The sequence below is a fragment of the Triticum urartu genome, chromosome 7 (genome assembly GCF_003073215.2).
Source record: "Triticum urartu cultivar G1812 chromosome 7, Tu2.1, whole genome shotgun sequence".
NCBI classification, from domain to species: domain Eukaryota; kingdom Viridiplantae; phylum Streptophyta; class Magnoliopsida; order Poales; family Poaceae; genus Triticum; species Triticum urartu.
In genome coordinates this window covers 701,407,396-701,430,085 of record NC_053028.1, presented here as the reverse complement: position 1 = coordinate 701,430,085, position 22,690 = coordinate 701,407,396, and the positions used below count along the sequence as shown (strand labels likewise).

The 22,690-nt window shown below is 47.6% G+C and overlaps 1 protein-coding gene across 1 annotated transcript; it reads right to left on the bottom strand.

Moving 5' to 3' along the window:
* Window positions 1–17,723: 17,723 nt before the first annotated feature.
* On the bottom strand, window positions 17,724–21,741 carry LOC125518951 (serine/arginine-rich splicing factor SR45a-like). The gene is made up of 6 exons (XM_048683833.1): window positions 21,606–21,741; window positions 20,095–20,244; window positions 19,296–19,404; window positions 19,065–19,214; window positions 18,485–18,530; window positions 17,724–18,310 (listed from the first exon to the last, which is right to left on the bottom strand). The coding sequence occupies exons 2-6, from the start codon at window positions 20,190–20,192 to the stop codon at window positions 17,952–17,954; spliced, it is 762 nt and encodes a 253-aa protein (XP_048539790.1). The 5' UTR covers window positions 20,193–20,244; window positions 21,606–21,741; the 3' UTR covers window positions 17,724–17,951.
* Between the last annotated feature and the right edge of the window lie 949 nt (window positions 21,742–22,690).

Sequence of the window (22,690 nt, the reverse complement as noted above, 5' to 3'; positions counted from 1 at the left end):
ACCATATAGGCCGTGGTTTCAAACCGCCAGGGTCAAAATTTTATCGAGATGTACTTGCCATCTTCCAATTGCATCCACAAGATATTGGTCCCAACTCAGTCTCCAACTTATGTAATTTCCAAGTCTTCTGTGAAGCCTATTTACAAGAAGAACCAACTGCAGAATTGTTCTGGGATTTCTTTCACTTAAACCGGCGCACAGAGTTTGTGAATGGCCCGAACACAGAGCTTGGTGGTGTCTCGATTCAAAAGCGGAAAGAAGTGGAATTTCCTCATGCCAAACACCATAGCCACCCAAAGGAATGGAACCAAACATGGTTCTATTGCAGAGACACTTCGCCTGAGGATGAGAATCCCCTCCCCGGCTTCCGTGATCATAGATTATCCAATACTCACCCAATGCCACAACGCCTGAGCTCTTCAGAAAGGGCAAAATACACTCCTCAAATCGCCAAGCTCCGGGCCTTTATGGCGAACGGTTTAACAGGCGTACATTTTGTGCGATGTTGGATATCTTGGAGTATCTTGCCGCTAAGCCGGCGTCCCGGTTTAATGTGCGAATATACCGGTGAAGTTGACGATCCTCAACGCCACTGCAATATCCAATTATCTGAGGAAGAAGTTACCGAAGGTGTAAAGAAAATTATGAATGAATCGGAACTGGTCTGTAGTCAAACTGGTCTGAGTCCCTTCTATACCAAGAACAAACCGCCTGCTGTAAGCATTACACTTCCTCTTCATATCTAATATCTTTAACTTATACAAGTTGTAACCCTTCTTCTTTATATATATAGGGTGATGACCCTTTCTGGAAACGGAAATCCATAGAGAAAGCGGCAAAGCCAACTGGAGACAAAGCGGTCAAACCAACCCGCCCAAAGACCAAAGCCGTAAAACGGACGTCAAAGCAGAAAACGGTTGACCGGATTAATATGGAACTTGATGATGATACTAATGACCCAGAAGTTGAGGTAGAACTTGGCTCACTTGGCTCTCTTTTTATGCATCTTGTTAACAATGATCTTCCTCAGGAGGAGGCAGAAGCTAGTCAGGCTGATGACGTAGAGGTAATTACCCTTTCCTCCGGTTCAGACTCTATGCCAACACAAAAAACTCGCCAAGTAATCCGGAAAGTAAGCTTTTCTCATCCTCTTGCTCACTTGGATCCAACATTTATTTTGAAGACTCAACAACATGAAGCTCGCCGGATAAGGTCACCTCTACCGGTTTACCTGATACTCCGGTTCGAAAGCGCCGGTCTGAGGTCTCTCCTACTTCTGACCATTCTTACCCCAAGGCCGGTTATTTCAGACAGCCTCTTAATCCGTCCGATTCAAATTATCAGGTGACACCTCCTTCCTCTTCTAGTGAATCGACAGCAACTCAACTCCCCCCTTTGAAAACTGTGGCCGGGTGAGTTATAAAAAACCTTTCCTTTCAATACGCCCTATATCTTTTGAACAGGATGTTAATCATTTTTTATTTTGTTTGCAGGGCCAAAGCTAGACCCAACAAGAAAGCTCGGGTCACCAATCCGCCAGAAGACCCTGTTGCCGAAGAATAAGAACCAAGAGGTGAACCGGAGCAGACTGGTGAACCGGAAGGCCTTCATCCTGAAACAACTTTTGATGATCCGCCCCTTGACGGCCAATATACTGACAAACCAACAGATGTTGAACCTGCCGCCCCTGATACTGAACCGGCAGAACCAAACCGGGCTGATCCAATGAAGAACACTGAAATTCCATCATCATCCACCAAAAATCCTGAAGGCCAAGGTGATGACGTTATTATTACTGGAACAGGCCACAACTCTCCTGGTCATCCCGTCATTTTGGCTCAGCATAGTGCCAAAGAAGAGCAAATTGCGAGGGAGAAAGGTAAATGGAGCAGCGATTTATCAAACTATGCTCATCTTAACGCTGACGAGCTTCATTCCGGCTTCTTGAACCGTCTGCACTCAAATCGGGATTATGAAGCCGGTTTGGTGAATTTGATGAAAGAACGATATGAGGTAAATGCTTCTCCTTTGTACATTGATTTATAGCTGAAATACTATTCCAAGTAGCCTCCAAGAGCCGTTTTATGATTGTTAATCATACACCGGGTCTTTGTAACACTTCAAGCATCCCATCATTGATCCTTGCAAAGGCGTGTCCTCAATCATAGATAAGACTCATGTTTGAAAAAAGTAGATAACGTTCTGCAGCATAGCCCCCAAAGGCCGGTTTAACTTGGCAAGTTAATTCGGTTTTTAATCCACACCGCCGGTTTAGAACAAACGTACATTAGCCCGCAAGTGTCAAGGATAATGCTTGCATTGTTCTGGAGACTTGTATAGAGGGTAGTATTTGAGAGCAAATAGGCATTAGCCCCCAAGTATGAAGTGGATAACTTTTTATATGCTTTATACTTAGTGCATAAATATGTTTTTTTGTTGAATATATCTTCAATGTTGCAGGCTGAACTGAGAAGCAAAGATGCCCAAAACTCTGACTTGCAAGAAAATGTGAAGTCTCAACAAGCCGAAGCTGCAAAAGCCAAAGAGGAACTGACGCAGGCCCTGGCCGGAATGGAAAAATTGAAAGAATTCTTCACCCGAGATCGTGCTGAATGGGAAACCGAAAAAGCCGGTTTGACCAAAAGAGCTGTAGACGCCGAGGAAGCCCTGAAACCGGTGGTCGAAGAACTAGCCGGTTTAAAGCGCCAAATCAATGCTATGACCTCTGCTATCTTTGGTAAGTGTCTGCTTATGTATGTTGCACCAGTCACTGAATCTTAAAACTGACCAAAATATTGATAAAATCTTTGGCGGGAACTCGGATCACTCATCTCGGCGCAGATATGCGAATGAAGCTCAAAGAGGCATATACATTGGTTGAGCAGCTATACTCTGGATCTCAGCGAGCCATTAGTACAGCGTCTTATAACAAACCGGCGCCAACGTTGATTAAGGAGACCCTTGAGAAGCTGGGCATGTTACCGGCGCGTATTGGCGAGTTGAAAAGAGCCGCTGCGAGAGTAAGAGCATTAACCGCCCTTATTCGAGCCAAGGCCTGGATTCCAGATCTTGAAGCAGAGGATATCATTAAAGGATATCCAGGCGTTAAAGAAGACGGTTCAAACTTTGACAATGATGATCTTCGGCGGCTGACCAAACAGATGCGGCCAGCGGCCAGCAAATTGGCTGAGGACACCGATTTGTCCCATTTTCAACCATTTTATGATGTAGAAGGGAAAAGACAGTCGGTCGATATCCATGAAGTCGAAGAACTTGTGCCTCCAATTCGTAAGCACACTTATGCCCCTGATATTAACCCTTCTGATCTTATCCATGAGGAGGCAGTGTTCCAAGCTTTAACCGGAATCGACTGGTCAATGTCTGATTTCCAGCGGCTGGGGAGGGATGAAGAAGTGCCAACATCAACTGATCCGCAACCGTCAAACCGTCGTGATGAAGAGTCCTGATCCAGTCGCTGGTTTATATGGCTACTGTGAAAAACAATGGCACTGTTTGAACCGCTTTGAAACTTCATGTAATAGGATAGCTGAAACTTTGTTTATCTGCCATGCCATCGAGCATGTTTCATAATGCTTTGTGACAATCTGTGTCGTCCTTCAGGATATATTTTATGCATAGCTTATAATGACTTGCCTTCCTGGGTAAAAAACTTTAAAATGTCTAGTGGTTTACCGCGAAACATGTCATAATATCCAAGAAGTATATATATAGTACTTTAGCTGAATAATCAAGTGTTTGTACAACAAATAATGTACAGAACATACCTCATTGATTGACCAAACGTGTATACAGCAAAGGTGTTTAACACCAACCCGATACATTTGGTAATTTCATCTTCATAATTCCGGTCTATCTATTAAACCGGACCGGTATAACTACCGGATTTTCTTTATAACACTGGTGATTTAGTCAAACCAGACCGGGTCAATGACCACCGGTTTATAATTGATCATGTGCCAACAACTGGTGGTTGGAAAGCAAGCCGGGTCAAGGACGCCGGTTTATCAAAAAATACTTATGATTGTCAACAAACAAAATTCAAATAGGAAAATATGCGAGGCTTTTTACGAGCTGCCAGGCTCCAAATCGAGGCTTTTCATGGGCTGCCAGGCCTCTGAGTTAAACCATTTAACAAAGCCTTTTAAGATGGGCCTCCAATTAACCAATCATCGTTTTAACTGTGACAAGTTCAGGGTTTGTAAAAGATTGACTTGTCAAACATTCTATGGGTCATGCCAGGATTACCTGGATAGGAGTGGCTTACTTGATGAAGGCAGGTTAACCCGGGGTTTTAGGTGAATACACCAGGCTTCCAAGCCGTGGCTTGATAGCCAATTACGAGGGTCCTTTCAAACTCTTTGTTGCTTTGCAAAAAAGTGCCCCCAAGTAACTTTGTGAGCGATGCTCAGCGTGTGCCTATGTTTGAGTTTGTACTGTGTACAATACCCTCTTTGGCTCCACAAATTTTTCCTTGTGTGCCTGAAATGCCTATCAAGAGGTGTAGCTGTGGTTCAAACATGACCAAGCCCCCTAGTGATTTTCTTTATCTTGATGCAGCCGCTAAAGCCGGTTTAACAAAGACTCTGCTTTGATCGTTAACTTGTAAAAGCACACATATGATATAGGAAAGAACAGATACCCCGCTTATAATGGAGGCTCCAATTTATTATATGGTATATACACTGTCATAAATATGTACAGGTGAAGAGCCTATGGATTCAAGTATAGTAAGGCCGAAGGAGAGCTACGTTCCATGGCTGCTTTGTCTCCTCCTCCGATTGACGTGAGTCTTCATGCTCTCGAACATCAATGAGGTAGTAGGATCCGTTGTGCAGATTTTTGCTAACCACAAAGGGTCCTTCCCAAGGGGGGGATAACTTGTGCATATCAGTCTAATCCTGGATGAGCCGGAGCACCAAATCACCTTCTTGAAAGGTTCTAGTTTTAACCCGGCGACTGTGATAACGTCGAAGATCTTGTTCATAAATCGCCGAATGTGCTGCTGCAAGATCCCGCTCTTCATCCAACAGGTCCAGAGAATCCTGATGTGCCTTCTCATTATCAGCTTCAACATAAGCTGCCACACGGGGCGAATCGTGACGGATGTCACTAGGAAGAACCGCCTCCGCTCCATAAACCATGAAGAAAGGCGTGTAACCCGTAGACCTATTGGGTGTGGTGTTGATGCTCCATAACATAGAAGGTAGCTCCTCGACCCAACAACCCGGCGTCCGCTTTAAGGGAACCATAAGCCTTGGTTTGATACCCCATAGAATTTCTTGATTTTCCCTTTCCGCTTGACCATTAGATTGGGGGTGAGCCACTGATGCTAGATCAAGCCGGATGTGCTCACGTTGACAAAATTCTTCCATCTCCCCTTTTGATAAGTTAGTACCATTGTCTGTTATAATGCTATGTGGAAAGCCAAACCGGAATATCACCTTTTTGATGAATTGAACCGCCGTGGCTGCATCACACTTGCTGACTAGCTCTGCCTCTACCCATTTCGTGAATTTATCAACTGCTACTAATAGATGGGTCTTCTTGTCCTTGGAGCGCTTGAAGGGTCCAACCATATCCAGCCCCCAAGTTGCAAACGGCCACGTAATTGGAATCATCCGCAACTCTTGAGCCGGAACGTGCGCCCGGCGGGCAAACTTTTGACATCCATCACATCTTTTGACTAAATCCTCCGCATCAGCATGCGCCATCAACCAGTAAAAACCGTGGCGAAAAGCTTTGGCAACCAACGACTTTGAACCGGCGTGGTGACCACAATCACCTTCATGAATTTCTCGCAAAATCTCACAACCTTCTTGAGGAGAAACACATCGCTGAATTGCTCCCGAAACACTGTAACGATGTAACTCCCCGTTGAGTATGGTCATGGACTTGGACCGCCGGATTATCTGTCGAGCCAACGTTTCCTCAGCTGGTAACTCGCCCCGATTCATGTAATCCAGATATGGGATCGTCCAATCCGGTATGGCATGCAGAGCTGCCACCAACTGAGCCTCCGGATCAGGAATAGCCAAATCTTCTTCGGTTGGTATTTTGACTGACGGATTATGCAATACATCAAGAAAGACATTGGGCGGAACCGGTTTACGTTGGGAACCAAGACGACTTAAAGCGTCCGCCGCTTCATTCTTCCGCCGGTCTATATGGTCCACCTGATAACCTTTAAAGTGACCAGCCACTGCGTCCACCTCTCGCCGATATGCAGCCATGAGTGGGTCCTTAGAATCCCAAGTGCCAGACACTTGCTGAGCCACTAGATCTGAATCGCCGAAGCACTTAACCCGGCTCAAATTCATCTCCTTAGCCATCCGAAGACCGTGGAGTAAAGCCTCATATTCAGTTGTATTGTTAGTATAAGGAACATTAAACGGAGGACATAACAAAACTTGTCACCTCGTGGGGAAGTTAATACGACTCCAGCCCCTGAACCCTCTAACTGTCTGGACCCATCAAAATGAATAGTCCAATATGTATTGTCTGGTTTCTCCTCAGGTGCCTGTAACTCCGTCCAATCGTTGATGAAATCGACGAGTGCCTGGGACTTGATTGCCATGCGGGGTATATATTTGAGCCCGTGAGGTCCAAGCTCAATGGCCCACTTGGCAATCTGGCCAATTGCCTCTCTATTTTGAATGATGTCGCCCAGAGGAGCTGAACTGACCACTGTGATAGGATGGCCCTGAAAATAGTGTTTGAGCTTTCGGCTTGCCATAAACACCCCATACACCAGTTTCTGCCAATGTGGATACCTCTGCTTTGACTCAATGAGCACCTCACTGATATAATAAACCGGCCGTTGAACCAGATACTCTTTGCCAGGCTCCTTCCGGTCTACCACAATGGCTATGCTGACAGCCCGGGCATTAGCAGCCACATATAATAATAATGGCTCTTTATCGATCGGTGCTGCCAGCACGGGCGGTTCCACTAGCTCCTCTTCAGATCTTCAAATGCCTTATTAGCTGCCTCACTCCAGACAAAGTTATCTGTTTTCTTGAGCATCTGATATAAGGGGATGGCCTTCTCTCCAAGGCGGCTGATAAACCGGCTCAAAGCTGTAATCCGGCCGGCCAGACGTTGCACATCGTTAATACACGCCGGTTTAGCCAAGGACGTAATTGCTGCAATCTTTTCCGGATTAGCCTCAATGCCTCTGTTTGAAACTAGAAAACCTAAGAGCTTGCCTGCCGGGACGCCGAAAACACACTTCTCCAGATTGAGCATCATCTTGTAAATCCGGAGATTGTCAAAGGTTTCCCGTAGATCATCTATCAATGTCTCCTCCTTCCTGGATTTGACCACAATATCATCCACATACGCATGAACATTGCGCCCAATTTGCTTATGAAGGCAATTCTGAACACATCGCTGGTAAGTTGCCTGGGCGCTCTTGAGTCCAAAGGGCATGGAAACATAGCAGAAGGCTCCAAAGGGAGTTATAAAGGTTGTCTTCTCCTGGTCCTTAACTGCCATTTTGATCTGATGATAACCAGAGTAAGCATCCAAAAAACACAAACGGTCACAACCCGCCGTAGCATCAATTATCTGATCAATGCGAGGGAGAGCAAAGGGGTCTGCAGGGCAAGCCTTGTTTAAATCTGTGTAGTCCACACACATGCGCCAAGTGTCGTTTTTCTTAAGAACCAGCACCGGATTGGCTAACCACTCTGGATGAAAAACTTCAACAATAAACCCAGCAGCCAATAAACGGGCTACCTCTTCCCCTATAGCCTTGCGTCTTTCCTCATTGAAACGGCGGAGGAACTGTCGGACCGGTTTGAATTTAGGATCAATGTTGAGTGTGTGCTCAGCGAGTTCTCTCGGTACACCTGGCATGTCGGAAGGTTTCCATGCAAAGATGTCCCGATTCTCACGGATGAACTCGATGAGCGCGCTTTCCTATTTGGGATCCAGGTTAGCGTTGATGCTGAACTGTTTGGATGAATCGCCAGGGACAAAGTCAACCATTTTAGTGTCTATAGCTGATTTGAACTTCAATGCTGGATCATGTTCCGTAGTTGGCTTTTTTAAGGAGGTCATGTCTGCCGGATCAACTTGCTCCTTATATAATTTTAACTCCTCCGTGGCACAAACCGACTCAGCATAAGCCGCATCACCTTGTTCACACTCCAAAGCAATCTTTCTACTTCCATGTACTGTGATAGTCCCCTTATGACCTGGCATTTTAAGCTGTAGGTAAACATAACATGGCCTTGCCATAAACTTAGCATAAACCGGCCGCCCAAACAAGGCGTGGTACGGACTTTTGATCTTCACCAACTCAAATGTCAATATTTCTGACCTTGAATCGTAGTCATCTCCAAAAGCTACCTCCAAAGCTATCTTACCAACAGGATATGCAGACTTACCAGGCACCACGCCATGAAATACCGTATTCGACGGTTTAAGATCCTTATCTGTCAACCCCATACAGCGGAATGTGTCATAATATAAAATATTGATACTACTTCCCCCATCCATGAGCAGTTTAGTGAACTTGTATCCCCCAACTTGAGGTGCTACCACCAAGGCCAAATGACCTAGATTATCAATCCGGGGAGGGTGATCCTCTCTACTCCACAAAATAGGTTGCTCTGACCAGCGTAAATACTGAGGTACTGCCGGCTCAACAGAGTTGACTGCCCTTTTGTGAAGCTTCTGATCACGTTTGCACAAACTAGTAGTGAAGACATGATATTACCCACTGTTCAGCTGTTTGGGATTGCTCTGATAACCCGACTGCTGCTGCTGCTGCTGACTCCCCTGATGGTTGTAACCTCCCTGGTTGCCTTGGTGTCCTTGATTAACGTGTCCGGTTTGATTGCCTGGAAACCCTGAACCGGAACCACCACTTCCGTAACCCGGCCCGTGGAAGCCTCCTCCTGAACCGCCGGGCGGGCCGCTGTCATATTGGAACATATTGGAATTCTTGAAATCCCGCATGATATAACAATCTTTCCAGAGATGTGATGCCGGTTTATCCTTCGATCCGTGCTTTGGACAGGGCTGATTTAACAAACGCTCCAAACTGTTGCCTGGACCTCCACCCCTCTGGGGCTGCTTGCCTTTACGGTGCTGGCCGTTCTCCTGCGCGTTGGTATTTGCGACAAATTCCAAACCACTGTCGGCCTTGCGCTTACCAGCGTTTCCATGCCTGCCGGATTATGTTGTTGGCCTTTGGCATTGTTGTTCTTCTTACCCTTCTCTGGTTTGTCTTCCTCTGAATCCGGATCCTTGGTATTATCTGAATCGGCATATTTAACCAAAGCGGCCATGAGTGTTGACATGTCGTTGCAGTGACGTTTGAGCCTTCCCAACTTCTGTTTCAACGGTTTGAAACGGCAATTGCCCTCTAATGTTAACACTGCGGTGTCTGCATTGATACGATCTGATGAATGCAAAATCGCCGAGACCCGTTTGACCCAATGGGTCGTGGACTCCCCTTCCTCTTGGACACAAGCGGCCAGATCTACAATTGACATTGGTTGCTTACACGTATCCTTGAAGTTCTGGATAAACCGGTGCTTCAGCTCGGCCCATGATCCAATAGAGTTGGTCGGCAAACTCTTCAACCAAGTGCGAGCTATTCCTTCCAACATCATGGTGAAATATTTAGCACACACCGCCTCATCCACATCTAACATCTCCATTGCCATCCCATAGCTCTCCACCCACGCCTCTGGCTGTAAATCGGCGGTGTAATTTGGTACCTTACGAGGCCCCTTGAAATCCTTGGGTAGTCGCACATTACGCAAAGCGGGAGTTAAACACGGTACCCCCAAAGAACTAAACATCGCTCCTGGCTCCATGGAGGTAGTGGGGTGAACCGGAGTATGCTGTCGTGCTCCGTGTCGAGCGGTCACTCGGGCTCTCGACGTGCGCGGCCATGGTCCACAACATCTTGCGCATTAGCACCTCCCCCAGCCGGGTTGTTCCCTCGTGGAGAATTTCGGCGACGTGCACTACTGGACACGGCCGGTTCGTCCTCCACGTGTCTGCTATAACTCCGGCTTGGACGGGGAGTGGAATGAATCCTCTCACGGCTGTGTGAATATGCTTGCTGTTGATTTAGTGTTGTCTGAAGGAGATCCCTGGCCCGACGTGCTTCCACTGCGACTGGTGACTCGCCGTCGGTTGGGAGGGCCGCCAGGCATGAAGCGACGGCCACAATGTTGTCCAACGGGTTGGAATAATGCCCGGGCGGCGTTGATGGTACCACGTTGTTCTGGCGAGGCAGGTCCGTCGTGCGCGGCTGAACCGGCGCACCTGCTCCCGGCGTCCCCGCCCGATTTAGCGTGGGTTGGTTACCAGCTCCTGCACCTGGCGTGTTGAAAAGATTCTGCAGCTCATAAACCGACGGGAGACGTGATCGGTACCTTCTTCGCATGACTTCCTCTGAAGCATTCTGATTCAGTCTAATCCGGTAAGCCTGTGCTTCCAATTCGGCCCGCTCCGTAGCCATCCTGGCGTTCTCTGCTGCCAGGTCCGCTTTAGCCTGGGCTATCTGATCTTTCACTTTCACAATCTCCGCATCGTGCTGATCCCTGGCTGCTGCGTCTACCTCCGCGGACATCAATGTTGCCAGAGCGTCGAACAAATCAGACAGGACTTGAGCCGGAGGTGACGCCGAGCTTCCTGCCCCTGCTGGTGTGGCCGTCGTTGAACCGGAGAGCATTGCTGCGGCGGTAGATGAATGAGGCGCCGATTGTGTGCCGGCCATGAAGATGGCGGCCCGGTTTGGCAGACCGGGGGAATCTGGAATACTGTTGCCCTCGGATCCTCCCTCAATCCGGCCGTCCTGCAACTGGTAAAGCGATTCGGTTTCTCCAGAAGACTCGTCATCAGAGCAGACTACGGTTTCTCCATCGGACACCGGTCCATCCTCGTACCCCGATCCATGGATGACACCTACGAAGACATGCCTTGCCTCGGGCTGAACTGGCGAAGAACTTGCACGCCGAGCCGTTTCGATGATGTCGGTGCAGGTGTCCGGCTCGGGGGCCGGTTCGCTGATCTTGCCGATGAAGACGTGAATCCCACCAAAGGGGACCCGGTACCCATATTCGATTGAATCGGCCTCGAGACCCCATCCTGCGTTGTCGATGTAGAGCTTGCCGCGGCGACTCTTCGTCATCCGTCCCACAGCGTATCCCTTGAGTCCATCGAAGCTGCCCTTCAAGAACTCAAAACCATCGTGCGATAGCCCCACGGTGGGCGTCAACTGTCGTGGGTTTGTCACGGCAGATGTCCTCGTGAAAAGACTTAGTCATGGAGCCATCGCGACGGGTTAGCTTAAAGGGGTTAAACCGGACAAGGGGACACGGGAGTTTATACTAGTTCGGCCCCTTCGATAAAGGTAAAAGCCCACGTCTAGTTGTGATTGGTATTGCTAGGGTTTCGAAGGCCAAGGAGCGAATCCGCTTTGTCTGGTTTTCGAGTTGTTGTTGTCTCTCCCTAAACCGCGGCCGGGTCGTCCCTTTATATATATAGGTTGACGCCCGTCGGGCTACAGAGTCCCGAAGCCGGATTATAAACATTTCCGGTTCGGCCTCTCTCTTTCTATCTTACTATACAAGTTACATGACTAGGCCGGTTTACATTTACAGACTGTAACCCGCCTTTGGACCCTCCGTAAAGCGCCAGCATCTTTACATCTTCATGGGCTTCTAATCTTCAAGAAGTCAACCCGGCTACATAAGGCCGGTTTACCTCCAGTAGTAATATCCCCAACAATACACGTTCACCAGTATCCATTGTTTCCCAGTCTTCTTATTGGTACAGTTAGTGGAGATGAAGTGGCGGTTGCAGGTTGAACTTGTCACCGAGATGAGGTCGGGGTCCCAAGCGGTGATCAGGCCACCACTTGTGCCCACTGAAGGCGAGAACACGAATGCAGAACATCTGGCCAAGCAGACGTCAACTACATCTTGGGGTGACACAAATTGCAGTTTTGATTCTTGCAGGCAAACCATCGAACAACAGTGCTGACGGACCACATCGGAAACTACCAATCTACGTGCCGGGGAGTTAAGCCCCTGACGTTCCAAATCAGAAAGTTGCAACTATCCATGGAAACTAACACATCACTGATACAACAGAACAGCGGCCACCCTCAGGCAGCGACAGGCCCTGCCCTCTTCCTCCCAGCAGTGGCATTGAGGGCCAAGTTCGTGAGGGCTTTGATCTGGTCGGTGGTGAGGGGGGGATTGGAATGATGCAACATAGCGGGCAAGGAGGCTTGCAACATCTGCAACTGGTTCGTCAAACTCCTCTCCGAGACGGCGGAAGACCGTTTTCTGCGCCATGGTCATCACCGAGTCCCCAGTGGCCTTCAGAGCAGGCGCCCACTGCGCCTAACCGCCTCCCTGGCCACCGCCTTGACCGCCTGCTGCTTGGGTGGTGTAGCGGGCTTGAAAACAGGGGGTCGTGCAGCAGCCCAGGAGCGACTAACGATGCAATGGCCTCCAGGAACTCCTTCAGTCTGTCCGGCCCGCCAGGAACCGGAGATGGGCCTCCAGCGCCTTGAAGGTGGCCCGGCTCTATCGCAGCAGCCACGGGGGATGGTGGAGAGTGGTAACTGCGGCGTCAGCGCTGGAGACGGGCCCGCTGGTGTCCCGCACTCCTGTAGCCTGGATGGCCTCCTTGATCCAGCTAGGCCATACGTCGGAGCTGGCCCCGGCGACAATGCCTATAGTCGCGTGGTTGAGCAGCAACTCATCCGCCGCCATCTCCGGGGAGTACTCGATCGTCGCCCCCCCGGCGGATGCCCCCCCCCCCCCCCCCCCCCCGGGGGGCCCCCCCCCCCCCCCCCCTGGGCGAGGGGCAGGAGCGAGGTGTCCATGGCCGCCGCCTCCATCGGGGTCAGGGCCTCTCTACGAGCCGCCGCAGACGGAGGCGGAGGGAAGGAGATCCTGGTATGGACAGGGGCACGCGTGGCTTGTGGCCTTGGAGCTGGTGGGAGACGGGGAGTAGGGGTGGGGGTGGGTGTGGTGGTGGTGGTGCCGGCGGCGGCGAGGGGGGAGCGCAGTCTTGCCCTAGCGGGTAGGCGGAGGGAGGATGGCGGCAGCTGTGTGATGAGCGGGTTGCGGTCAAGGAGCGGTGGCAGGGGGCGTTGATGTGCAAGATGGGGTGGCGGGGTGGGAGCCCTTAAATCAGCGTACTGCCTGGCGATGGCCGGCGGTGAAGCATTTACGACAGCGAACTGGGTTGGTGCAGCGGGCGATGAAATGCTTGTCGGAGAGGCACCGAAAGCACAGGCGGGAGCAGTCCAACGCCTGAACCTTGGGCGGCATGGGCTTACCGCGAATCTCACGCATGCGCGCCTTCTTCTGCTTGCGCGTGCTGTGGATCTGCCACCCCTCCCCGTCCTCATCAAAGCGATGCAGGGGCGGGTCACATCGCCTTGAAGGCAAAGTCGCCTCGCCGGGTGAGCTGCCGCCCTGCACCACGGTCGCGTAGGACTGCAGGAGTGTGGGGAGCTCGAGGCGGGCGAGTCTTGGTCAGAGGAGCTCGCGGAGAAGTGAATGCGCTCGCGCGTGCCCGGGGAGGCGCCGCCGTTGGAAGCAGGCGTGCTGCAGCGTAATAACGCCGGAGTGGTGGGGCTGGGGTATGGCATGGCGGCGTGGACGGCGGCCGAGGAGGCCGCCGACGGGAGGGGCGAGAGCTAGGCTAATGTGTGCTAGGCGGACTCATCCCTGCTGGTGGTTCAGTGAATGGAGAATGAAACACAACCCGGCAGTGATATTCTCTCTCTCTCTCTCTCTCTCTCATCACTTGCCTCCCTCTGCCATCTTGAGATGCACCTTGATCTGGGCGATTCCATTAGCTTCATGGCTTTGGAATCGACCTCTCGTTCGGGATGAGTTGAGGATTTTTTTTTTTCAGGATAGGACTGCACCTGCAGGTTAAACTCCATGAGCTTTAGTGGCACGGACGGCTGGATCTATGACAAGCTGAGCATGCTGCTACGCCAGCTCCTCGGAACATGGTACGCAGATGTTGTCTTTTCATATTCAAATAAGCAAGTCATCTCCGCATTGCATCTTACATCCATCGAATTGAGGGATTGATTGTTGGTTTTGTCATAGGTTTACATGACAGGAGAAGGCAAATATCAGGAGAAAATAAAAGCAATCCCTACACAGATAAAAACAGTCCCCTGCAATGTATCTGTTTTTTGAGAAGTTGTCCACAGTTGAGTAGTTGATACATTGGATGAGTATTCAGATGGTGCAGTTGATTTGTCCCGTGCCATCTGGTCTTCTGTTGGTTAATAAATGCATATTGCATTTTGTTAAACAATGTGTTCTTCATTTTTTTTATTGAGTTATATTTGTATCTTTTAAGCTTCGAAGGGCGAGGAAAGGTGGACCAAGTAGTCTAGCAGAACCAAGTGCATTTTTAGGATAATGGCTTCAGATTAGAGTGTGAAGGTATATATATGTGTTATGTCCACAAGAAGAACAGTGAATACTAATGCAATCTTTTCTAGCATGGTTTGTTCATGTGAATTCACTTTTAGTAGATGTTATTCTCACTGGTTTGCTATGTTTGCAAGGGTGGATTTACTTTCAGTTTGAATTTGTGGTATATGGTGTATGTTCTGCACTGGTGTGACCTTTACCTTCTTTGTTAGTTTCTTGGTCCTCTTTCTAGATATACAATTGCATGTTCCATCTCATTTATTCACTGCTTGTTGTTTATCTAACAGGGAGTCTCCAAGTTTTGATTGCTTCTCTTAGAATGATTGCAACTATCAGGTTGATGAACTGAATTTTGTTTATGTTGTGTCAGTAGTGGTGTATAGTTTTTTGTATAAGCACATTGCTACGCCATATCTCAGTGGGCCGTGGGCTGAGGCTGAGAAAAAAACAAAAGAAAAGGAGAAAAGAGCGCCACGGGAATTCTAACCGGAGAACTGTAGCACATTGCTACGCCAGCAAGCCACCAGAACAAGCGCGTGATCTTGTACACATGGAGATGCATGCTTTATTATATGTATGTTTTCGTCTTTCAAAAAAATTCATGAATTTATAAAATGTTGAGGAGTTTTTTTAAAACGTTCATCGATTCAAACAATGTTCAAGATTCAAAAATAAAGGCTCGTGCCTACAAAACAATGTCCACGAATTTATATAAAATATTCAAAACAATGTATGGGAGTGTAAAAAAACCAATCTTTTAAAAAAATGTTCACTGATTCAAAAAAATATTCATGAATTCAAAAAATGTTAGTCACAAACAAAAACTGTTATTTAACATCAAAATTTGTTCCCAAATTTCAAGAAATATTCGCCTATGCATAAAAACTTGTTGATGAGTTCTAAAACAATGTACGCAATTTCAAAAATACTTTTGAATTCAAAAATTATTCACGAATTTGTAAAAAAAATCATGATTTGAAAAATATTCGCATTTTCAAAAATTCTGTACGTATTGGGTACAGGGGGTACGCATGGTATTTTTAAGTAAACAAATGGATTTTTACTGCCTGAAAAAAATCCAAAATTGTATGTATATGCATGTATAGTAGCGCAATATCATTGTGCCATATTTCATCAATACATGTGCTTGTATGTGAGAGATACAAAGAACATAAATGCATGAAAAAAATACTTGTTGATGAAAAATTCATAAAAATGCTAAAATTATTATAAATTCTGGGTCATTTTTTGAAAAGGGGGATCTTTTGTATTGCTGAACAAATTTTCAAATTCAGAACAAGAATATATAACCAGGAAATTTTTGAAAATAAGAAGATTTTTTTGCAAATGAAAACATTTTTTAAAATTTCTAATATATTTTTATACTGTGACCAAATTTTGAAACTTCAAACTATTTTCGGAAAATGTGATTCGCTAAAATTTTCTGAACTAGTTCTCGGAAAATGCAATTCGCTAGAAAGGGAAGAAAAGAAATAAGAAACAGAAAAACGAAAAAGAAAAGAAAGTATGGTTCGAAACCATGTTCATCTTATTAGTAGCAAATCCTACTGTTTTTTGCAAAAAAAAAAACAAATACTACTGCCAGCTTAATTCGCTAACACGCGCGTCCTCAAAAAAAAGTCTGGGCCTGATATAGCGGAATCCATCCATGTTTTATCAAAAGCGGGCCCTTAGTGTGGTGGCTTGCGCTCCCAGATTTGGGCGGGCGGTCGCGAGTTCAAAGTTATAATCACTTGATTATTTTTCCTGCTAACTTTGTGTTACCCTGCGCTTGTTAAAGACATCTGGGTCACAGGCCATAAATCTTGAGATATCCGTCTCATTAGCTCTCTCTTTCACGAGCCAACAGCTTCCACCATCAATCCAAACTCCGATTATTCACTCTGATGGCCATGATGTATTGTGCTAGGATTCCCAAATGCTAAGTGTAACTCAAAACATACCTATAAACTCTGCTTGCAGCATTCAAAGCCCACACAATAAGCAGCCCAGGCAAGTACCCACTTGTGAGAGATTTACTTAAGCAGCTATGGAAGCAGAAGCTCATGGGAGCCAAGAGTTCAAACATTTGCCTGGAGGCTCCTCGGTATACCTGGCGAAAACTTGGGCCGGGCCTAGTCAAGCCCAAGGCAAAAATCCTAGGCCCAGGCCTGGCCCACCCATCAGGCCTGTTTTTGGGGGCCAAGCCTGGCCCGAACATGTAAAAGCCCATTGAGCCTTGGGCCGTGCCCCTTCAGAAAAGCGCAAAAATGACCGGCCCGGCCATCGGGCTCAAAATCTAGGCCCGAGCCCGGCCTGGGAGCAGCGTCGGGCCAGGCCGGGTCGGGCCGGGCTTCCCATGGCCAAGACTACTCCTCGGGAAAGCCCTACCCGTATGTACTAATGTTGCAGGTGCAGTCAACAGGAGGATGAACTTCACTTGTTTTTTAATTGTGATTTTGCGCTTACTAACAATCACCACGATGCAACTTATCATCCAAGCTTTGTTAAATATGAAGCATCCTCATGCTTCTATACACACCATTTTCAATTTTCTTCGGTGCACTTAGAAGTCAAGAAATGCTGCCTACTTTACTAGGAAAGTAAGCTTGCCCCATCAGGTCCACCACGCTGCCACAACTATTGCTGAATGACAACAGATTGCACATACTGTACTGCCTCAACCTGCTGACATTTTTTACTGCAGGGAAATCTACCAAAAGTGACCTTCTCATTGCAGGACCAAGAATCAGATGCGGCTTTCAATTCTTCAAAATTCCAAGGACTGCAGGCCAATGCAAAAGCTACAGGAATTGGATTCTTCATATTTATATTTATCCCTCAAGGATAATCAGACGTACAAATTCAAATCCAAGCCTCTCTACCTGTGAATTCTCCTCATCATGCAAAAGCAACAAGCCTCCTACTCACAGCCGTGGCAAAAAAACATTCTACAGTTTGATCGGCCTTCATTCCTCGCAGGTAATCTAACCCTAGCGAGGGCTGCGTCAACTACAAATGTGAATTCTGACAACATTCACCCGGCCATCAAACATCTACCCCTCTGTACCAACATACAAGACGTTTTGAACTGTAAAAACGTCTTATATTTTGATAGAGGCAGCATCTCTGAAGGCTCTCGTCAACCACGCATTCACATGCTTCCAGCACCAGACATTCATCAAACTTAGCATCACGCTGTCAGCTCATCGCGAATTCACGATGAATATACCCTCCCTTCTCTCGCCATTCAGGCCATGAAGTGGAGCAACATGATTTTGAATAGTTAAAAGATGAATCCAAATAGAACAAACATGTCTAAGGTCATCAAGTTACACAAACTAGGTGGAGGTACAACATTGCAAAATCCAGGAATATATCGTTCAAGACAGTACAGCTTACACATAATCTAGCATGAGGCCCGTCATGCGCAGCATGTTATCCGACTTGACATCGGGCCTCTGCTGACGCAAAGAGAACAACCCTTCACCTGTCGTAGCCACCGCCACCAGCACGGCGGCCATAACCCCTTTCGGGCATACGGTACGGGGAATACGGCAGCGACCTAGACCGCTCCCTTCTTGCCCTGCCACCGTAAGGAGGGGGAGACCTGTGGGGGGAGTAGCCCCGGCCACCCCTGCCGTCATAGTAGTCTCGGGCATCCCTGTGGGGCGGGGAGTAGTCACGGGTGTCCCTGTAGGGAGGGTAGTCCCGGGTGTCCCTGTATTCTCGGTACATGGGAGGCGGAGACCTGCGGTAGCTGTTTCCATAGTAGTCGTCACGACCATAGCCTCCTCTGCGGAATCTACCTCCACGCTGCATCTCTCTGCGCTCATAGCGATGGCCTGTCCAAGGAAAATTGCAAGTAAACCATAAGTTGTAATTAACCAGGCATATATGTACATCATATATACATATAGTAAGAACATGCAGAAATGAAAAGGAGCACTGAGATGGAAGTTATGGTGTAAATTCAAGGGCCAACAATGGAGACCACAAGCTTAGTCTGCTTTTCATACCCAGATAGCTCCCAGGAGTAGGCGTCCTTGGGCGGCCTCTGCGTGACTGAAACAACAATAACAACAATCAGTACAATATCAGGCTCCAAGCTAAAGAAAGAAGGAAAATAAATATCATGCTGGATTGTGTAGGAAATTATGAGTTTCCCTTACGATCGGCGGATATACACCCTGCATTAACGGACCAAGGAGGAAGGAAATACTTAATGAAGAGCACAAACTCCAACTAGCAGACATCCAACATTGCTATGCATGTCACCAGACATCTTGACTAAAGTGTTGGAAATGCCCGTTGATTAGTTGATGGGGAGTTGAAGGTGAATGCTCAGGTTTAGTTGAAAATTTGCTACGTTTAGTTGTTGTGAATCTCGTGTTGCATAGTAACCCTTTGGGCTGTCCATTGATCAAGCTGTATGAGCTAAAGTTGAAATTGATGAACTCAGCATCTTGATTGCTGGCACATAGCTTGCACAATGTCTTCTGAATAACCACCAAAAAACCTCCAGGTCAACACACATGAAATACAAGGTTGCATCTGAACCAACAAGACGACAACCCATGTGGACACACAAACAATTACCTTTTCAACTGTGATGTTCCGGCCTTGCAGTTCTGACTGGTTGAGATACTTGATGCAGCGTTCAGCATCTTCAACAGTGTCCATGGTGATGAAAGCAAATCCACGAGAAACACGTGTGTGGGGTTCAAGAACAACATGACAAGAAACCACCTGACAAAGAAGAGATGTCATAACTTAGTACCTCAAAAGGAAAAACAGATCTTCAAACTTACATGAAACCAAGTAACTAACCTTTCCTTCCTTATTGAAGTACTCTCTAAGTTCTTTATCAGTCACCCTAGAAGAAAGTCCAGTAATGTACAGAGTATTTCCATGATTTACAGCTTCAGGCTCCCGCTCCCTGGGGAATGATACAGATTAAGCATGTACAAATTACATATGATGAATTAATGGTCATTCAATTAAGACTTTTGAAGTATATGCCACATTTAGGAAAATCTGTAGAAATATGTTCTGTTCCTTTTATCTTATGCGTTTCAGAAAGTTTAGATATTGCCACACCATAAACTATTTATTTTTCCATGGATAGAATTCCAGTTCCCTATAGCAGGAGCTATTACAATCCTAGAATGCATTTATTACATGGCAATATCTATTCTCTGTTAACTTCATCCAACAAGTTATGAGATCATTAGCCATTACGCCACTAGCTACTTACTACATGATGTGGTTTTGTATGTCATGGCTATTATAATATGACTTCTAACCATCACAAACATTGTATACAACTAATACCATGTGATTCACCTACCCACACCATATAAGCTGATATAATAGGATGGCCAATTTGTAACCAATTTAAATATACTTCTATCCTACAAACATTATATGGAATTTACGCCACAAGTGTACAGGCTATTATAACATAAATTTAGCTATCATGAACAAAACTCTCAACAGCACGAACATGTTGCACATGATATTGCAAGAATACAAGTTAATCTTTGATTCGGTTTTTGGTATAAAAAACAGAATAGGCAGACCACATGGAGTACATGCAGCATTAGCGAATTGAACAAGGAATCCACACCTCGCAGGGCTTCGAGATCTTGACCTCGCCTGAGCTCTAGGATCAGGCGATGGAGATCTAGACTGGGATTGAGCTACAGGTGATCTTGACCTTGACATTTGCTTTTGGCGTCCCTTATAAGGAGAAGGGGACCTTGAGGGCCTTGTGTACCTGGAAGTATGAAACAATCAATAGACTGCTCAACAAATTCTGAGAAAGATATTTTCTTCCCTAACATTTTCCTATAGTAATCTACTTGGCTTGCCAAGGAGAACAAAGCACATTGGATAGCAGAGCACAGCCATAACTTTGTGTAACTTCACAAATATTGTGAGGGCCTTGTGTCCAATGAACTGCTTGCCTAACGAAACACTGAGCGAATAAATATTATGAGAAATGGATAGAGGAATAAGGGCAGTAAGTAACATGTAGTCAATTTTAGCTCTGTATGTGGACTACTGGAGTTCATTGAATAATCTGTTCATCCATCAGCATCGCGTAAAACCTCCTACTTCTTATAGGGGCCGTTTGGTTGGCGTCCAGGACCCTACCAAACCAGGGTGAGCCAATTAATTGGCGCAGAAATCAGGCACCGGTGGCATGCCAAGGCACAGGCGTGAAAAATGAACTGGGGACGAAAATTTTGTCAGCGGCTGGAAAAACTGGCTTCAATCCAGACAAATGCCCTGGCTAGTGGTCAACTCCAAATTTTGGCATGGCTGCTCACGGCTGCCATCCAAACAGACCCCTTAGCCTCTAAGACAGATCTAGTTGACGCACATTTGCAACAAACTATAGGTGTGTGGGGCTGTGTGTACACATCCCCACCTCCCCAGCTGAGCTGCGTTTCAGATCTGAACCCCAATCAGATATTTACTACGCTGTTATACTCTAGTTTATCAGTAACCACTTAAACTCTGAAGTTTATTTATTGGCAAACCTAATCCCATGATGCCACCATAAACTTGCACGTTCTGTAGTTATGTCAGATTAAGGTGGGTGAAACAGTGCGTCTATATCTATATATCAGCAAGGCAAGTGTTCTAGTAACAAACAGTAAAACTGCTAGAGCTTGGGGAACTGCCATGGTGAGCACCGTACCAGAGTTAACCGCAAACCTAATAACTTTCATCAAATCTTACAAACTACAATCCAGCTCAAAGGGACAGGCAGACAACGAGATCCGCGCACGGCTACTTCACACGCAACACACATCCAGTCAGTCAAAATCTCACAAGCTACAGTCCAGCCCGAAAAGAAGAGGCGGACAGCGAGATCCGCAGCTACGCCGCAGCAGGATACGCATCCTCTGATGCCCCGTGTAGACCTGCGCCTACCGACATCAACCAATCGATCAATCCCCTAAACCGAAGCTACGGCTCCTAGCGGCATCCCTAGGCCCGGACCAGAGCGGGCGCCCAACGAAGTCGAAAATAAATTCGAACCAGGCACCAAATCGGATAGGGGGAGAAAGAGAGGGCGAGAGAGAGAGAGTAGGTGAGAGATCCGAGGAGGCCGGCGTCGCCATTTACCTCCGGCGCGGGGAGTCGGCCTGCGAAGAGAAGAGGAGCAGCCAAAAACGAGCCGTCAGCACGGAGACAGACAGACAAACCGAGGGAGGGCCTCGGGAAGGAGAGCGGCGAAGGGGAGGGGGAGGGGCTCACCATGGCGGGGGGGGGGGGGGGGGGGGGGGGGGGGGGGGGGGGGAAGGGGGGGGGCGGGGCTAGGGTTTCGGCTGCGCGTCGGGCGTGCGATGCGGCTGGGTTGACCGTGCTCGAGCCGGAATGGGTTTCGCTGGTTCGATTTGGTTTGTGTAGGCGGGGGTCGGGCCGGGGAGGCGCCCGGTTCCGGTTGGCCCCGACGCGCGCGGCCCAGGCCCAACAGGCGCGGGGCTCGGCAGGCCCAGCATCATCAGGCTATTAGCTTCGCTCCAAAAAAAAAGGAAGCAGCAGCAGTGGCAGCACCGGCAGAGGGGAGGAGAAGAGGAGCCCTCGCGGCGGCGGCGGAGGAGGCGATGCCGGCGGAGGGGACGCGGGTGGCGGGGCTGCGGGCGCTTCGCCGCCGCCGTCATGGCCTCCGAGGTCCGTCCGTCTATCCATCCGACCTTCAAATCGAACCGCATTTGATGTTGCTCGAGCTAAGATAAGCCTCTACTGCAGCGCAGAGATCTGCCGCGCAGTTGATCTGCCGAGATATCCGGTCCGGAACACCAAGTCAGTCTGTAGATTTTTTTTTCTTTCAGACAAAAAAAAGGGCCAGTGTGCAATTAATCAATCGCTCAGCTGTTTTCTCCTTGGCAGATGCTAGTGCTTAAATGTATGCCGATCGGCCGGACGAGACCCTCATCATACATCTTGGGCACAAAATCAGCTGTTGCATAATGCATACCATTGTTCTACTCCCTCTGTTCCTAAATATTTGTCTTTTTAGAGATTTCAAATGGACTACCACATACGGATGTATATAGACATATTTTAGAGTGTAGATTCACTCATTTTCCTCCGTCTGTAATCACTTGTTGAAATCTCTAGAAAGACAAATATTTAGGAACGGAGGGAGTACTTGAGTTTTCAGCGGCTTTATTGAACCCACCTAGATAAAAAGAACAAGCGCTGTT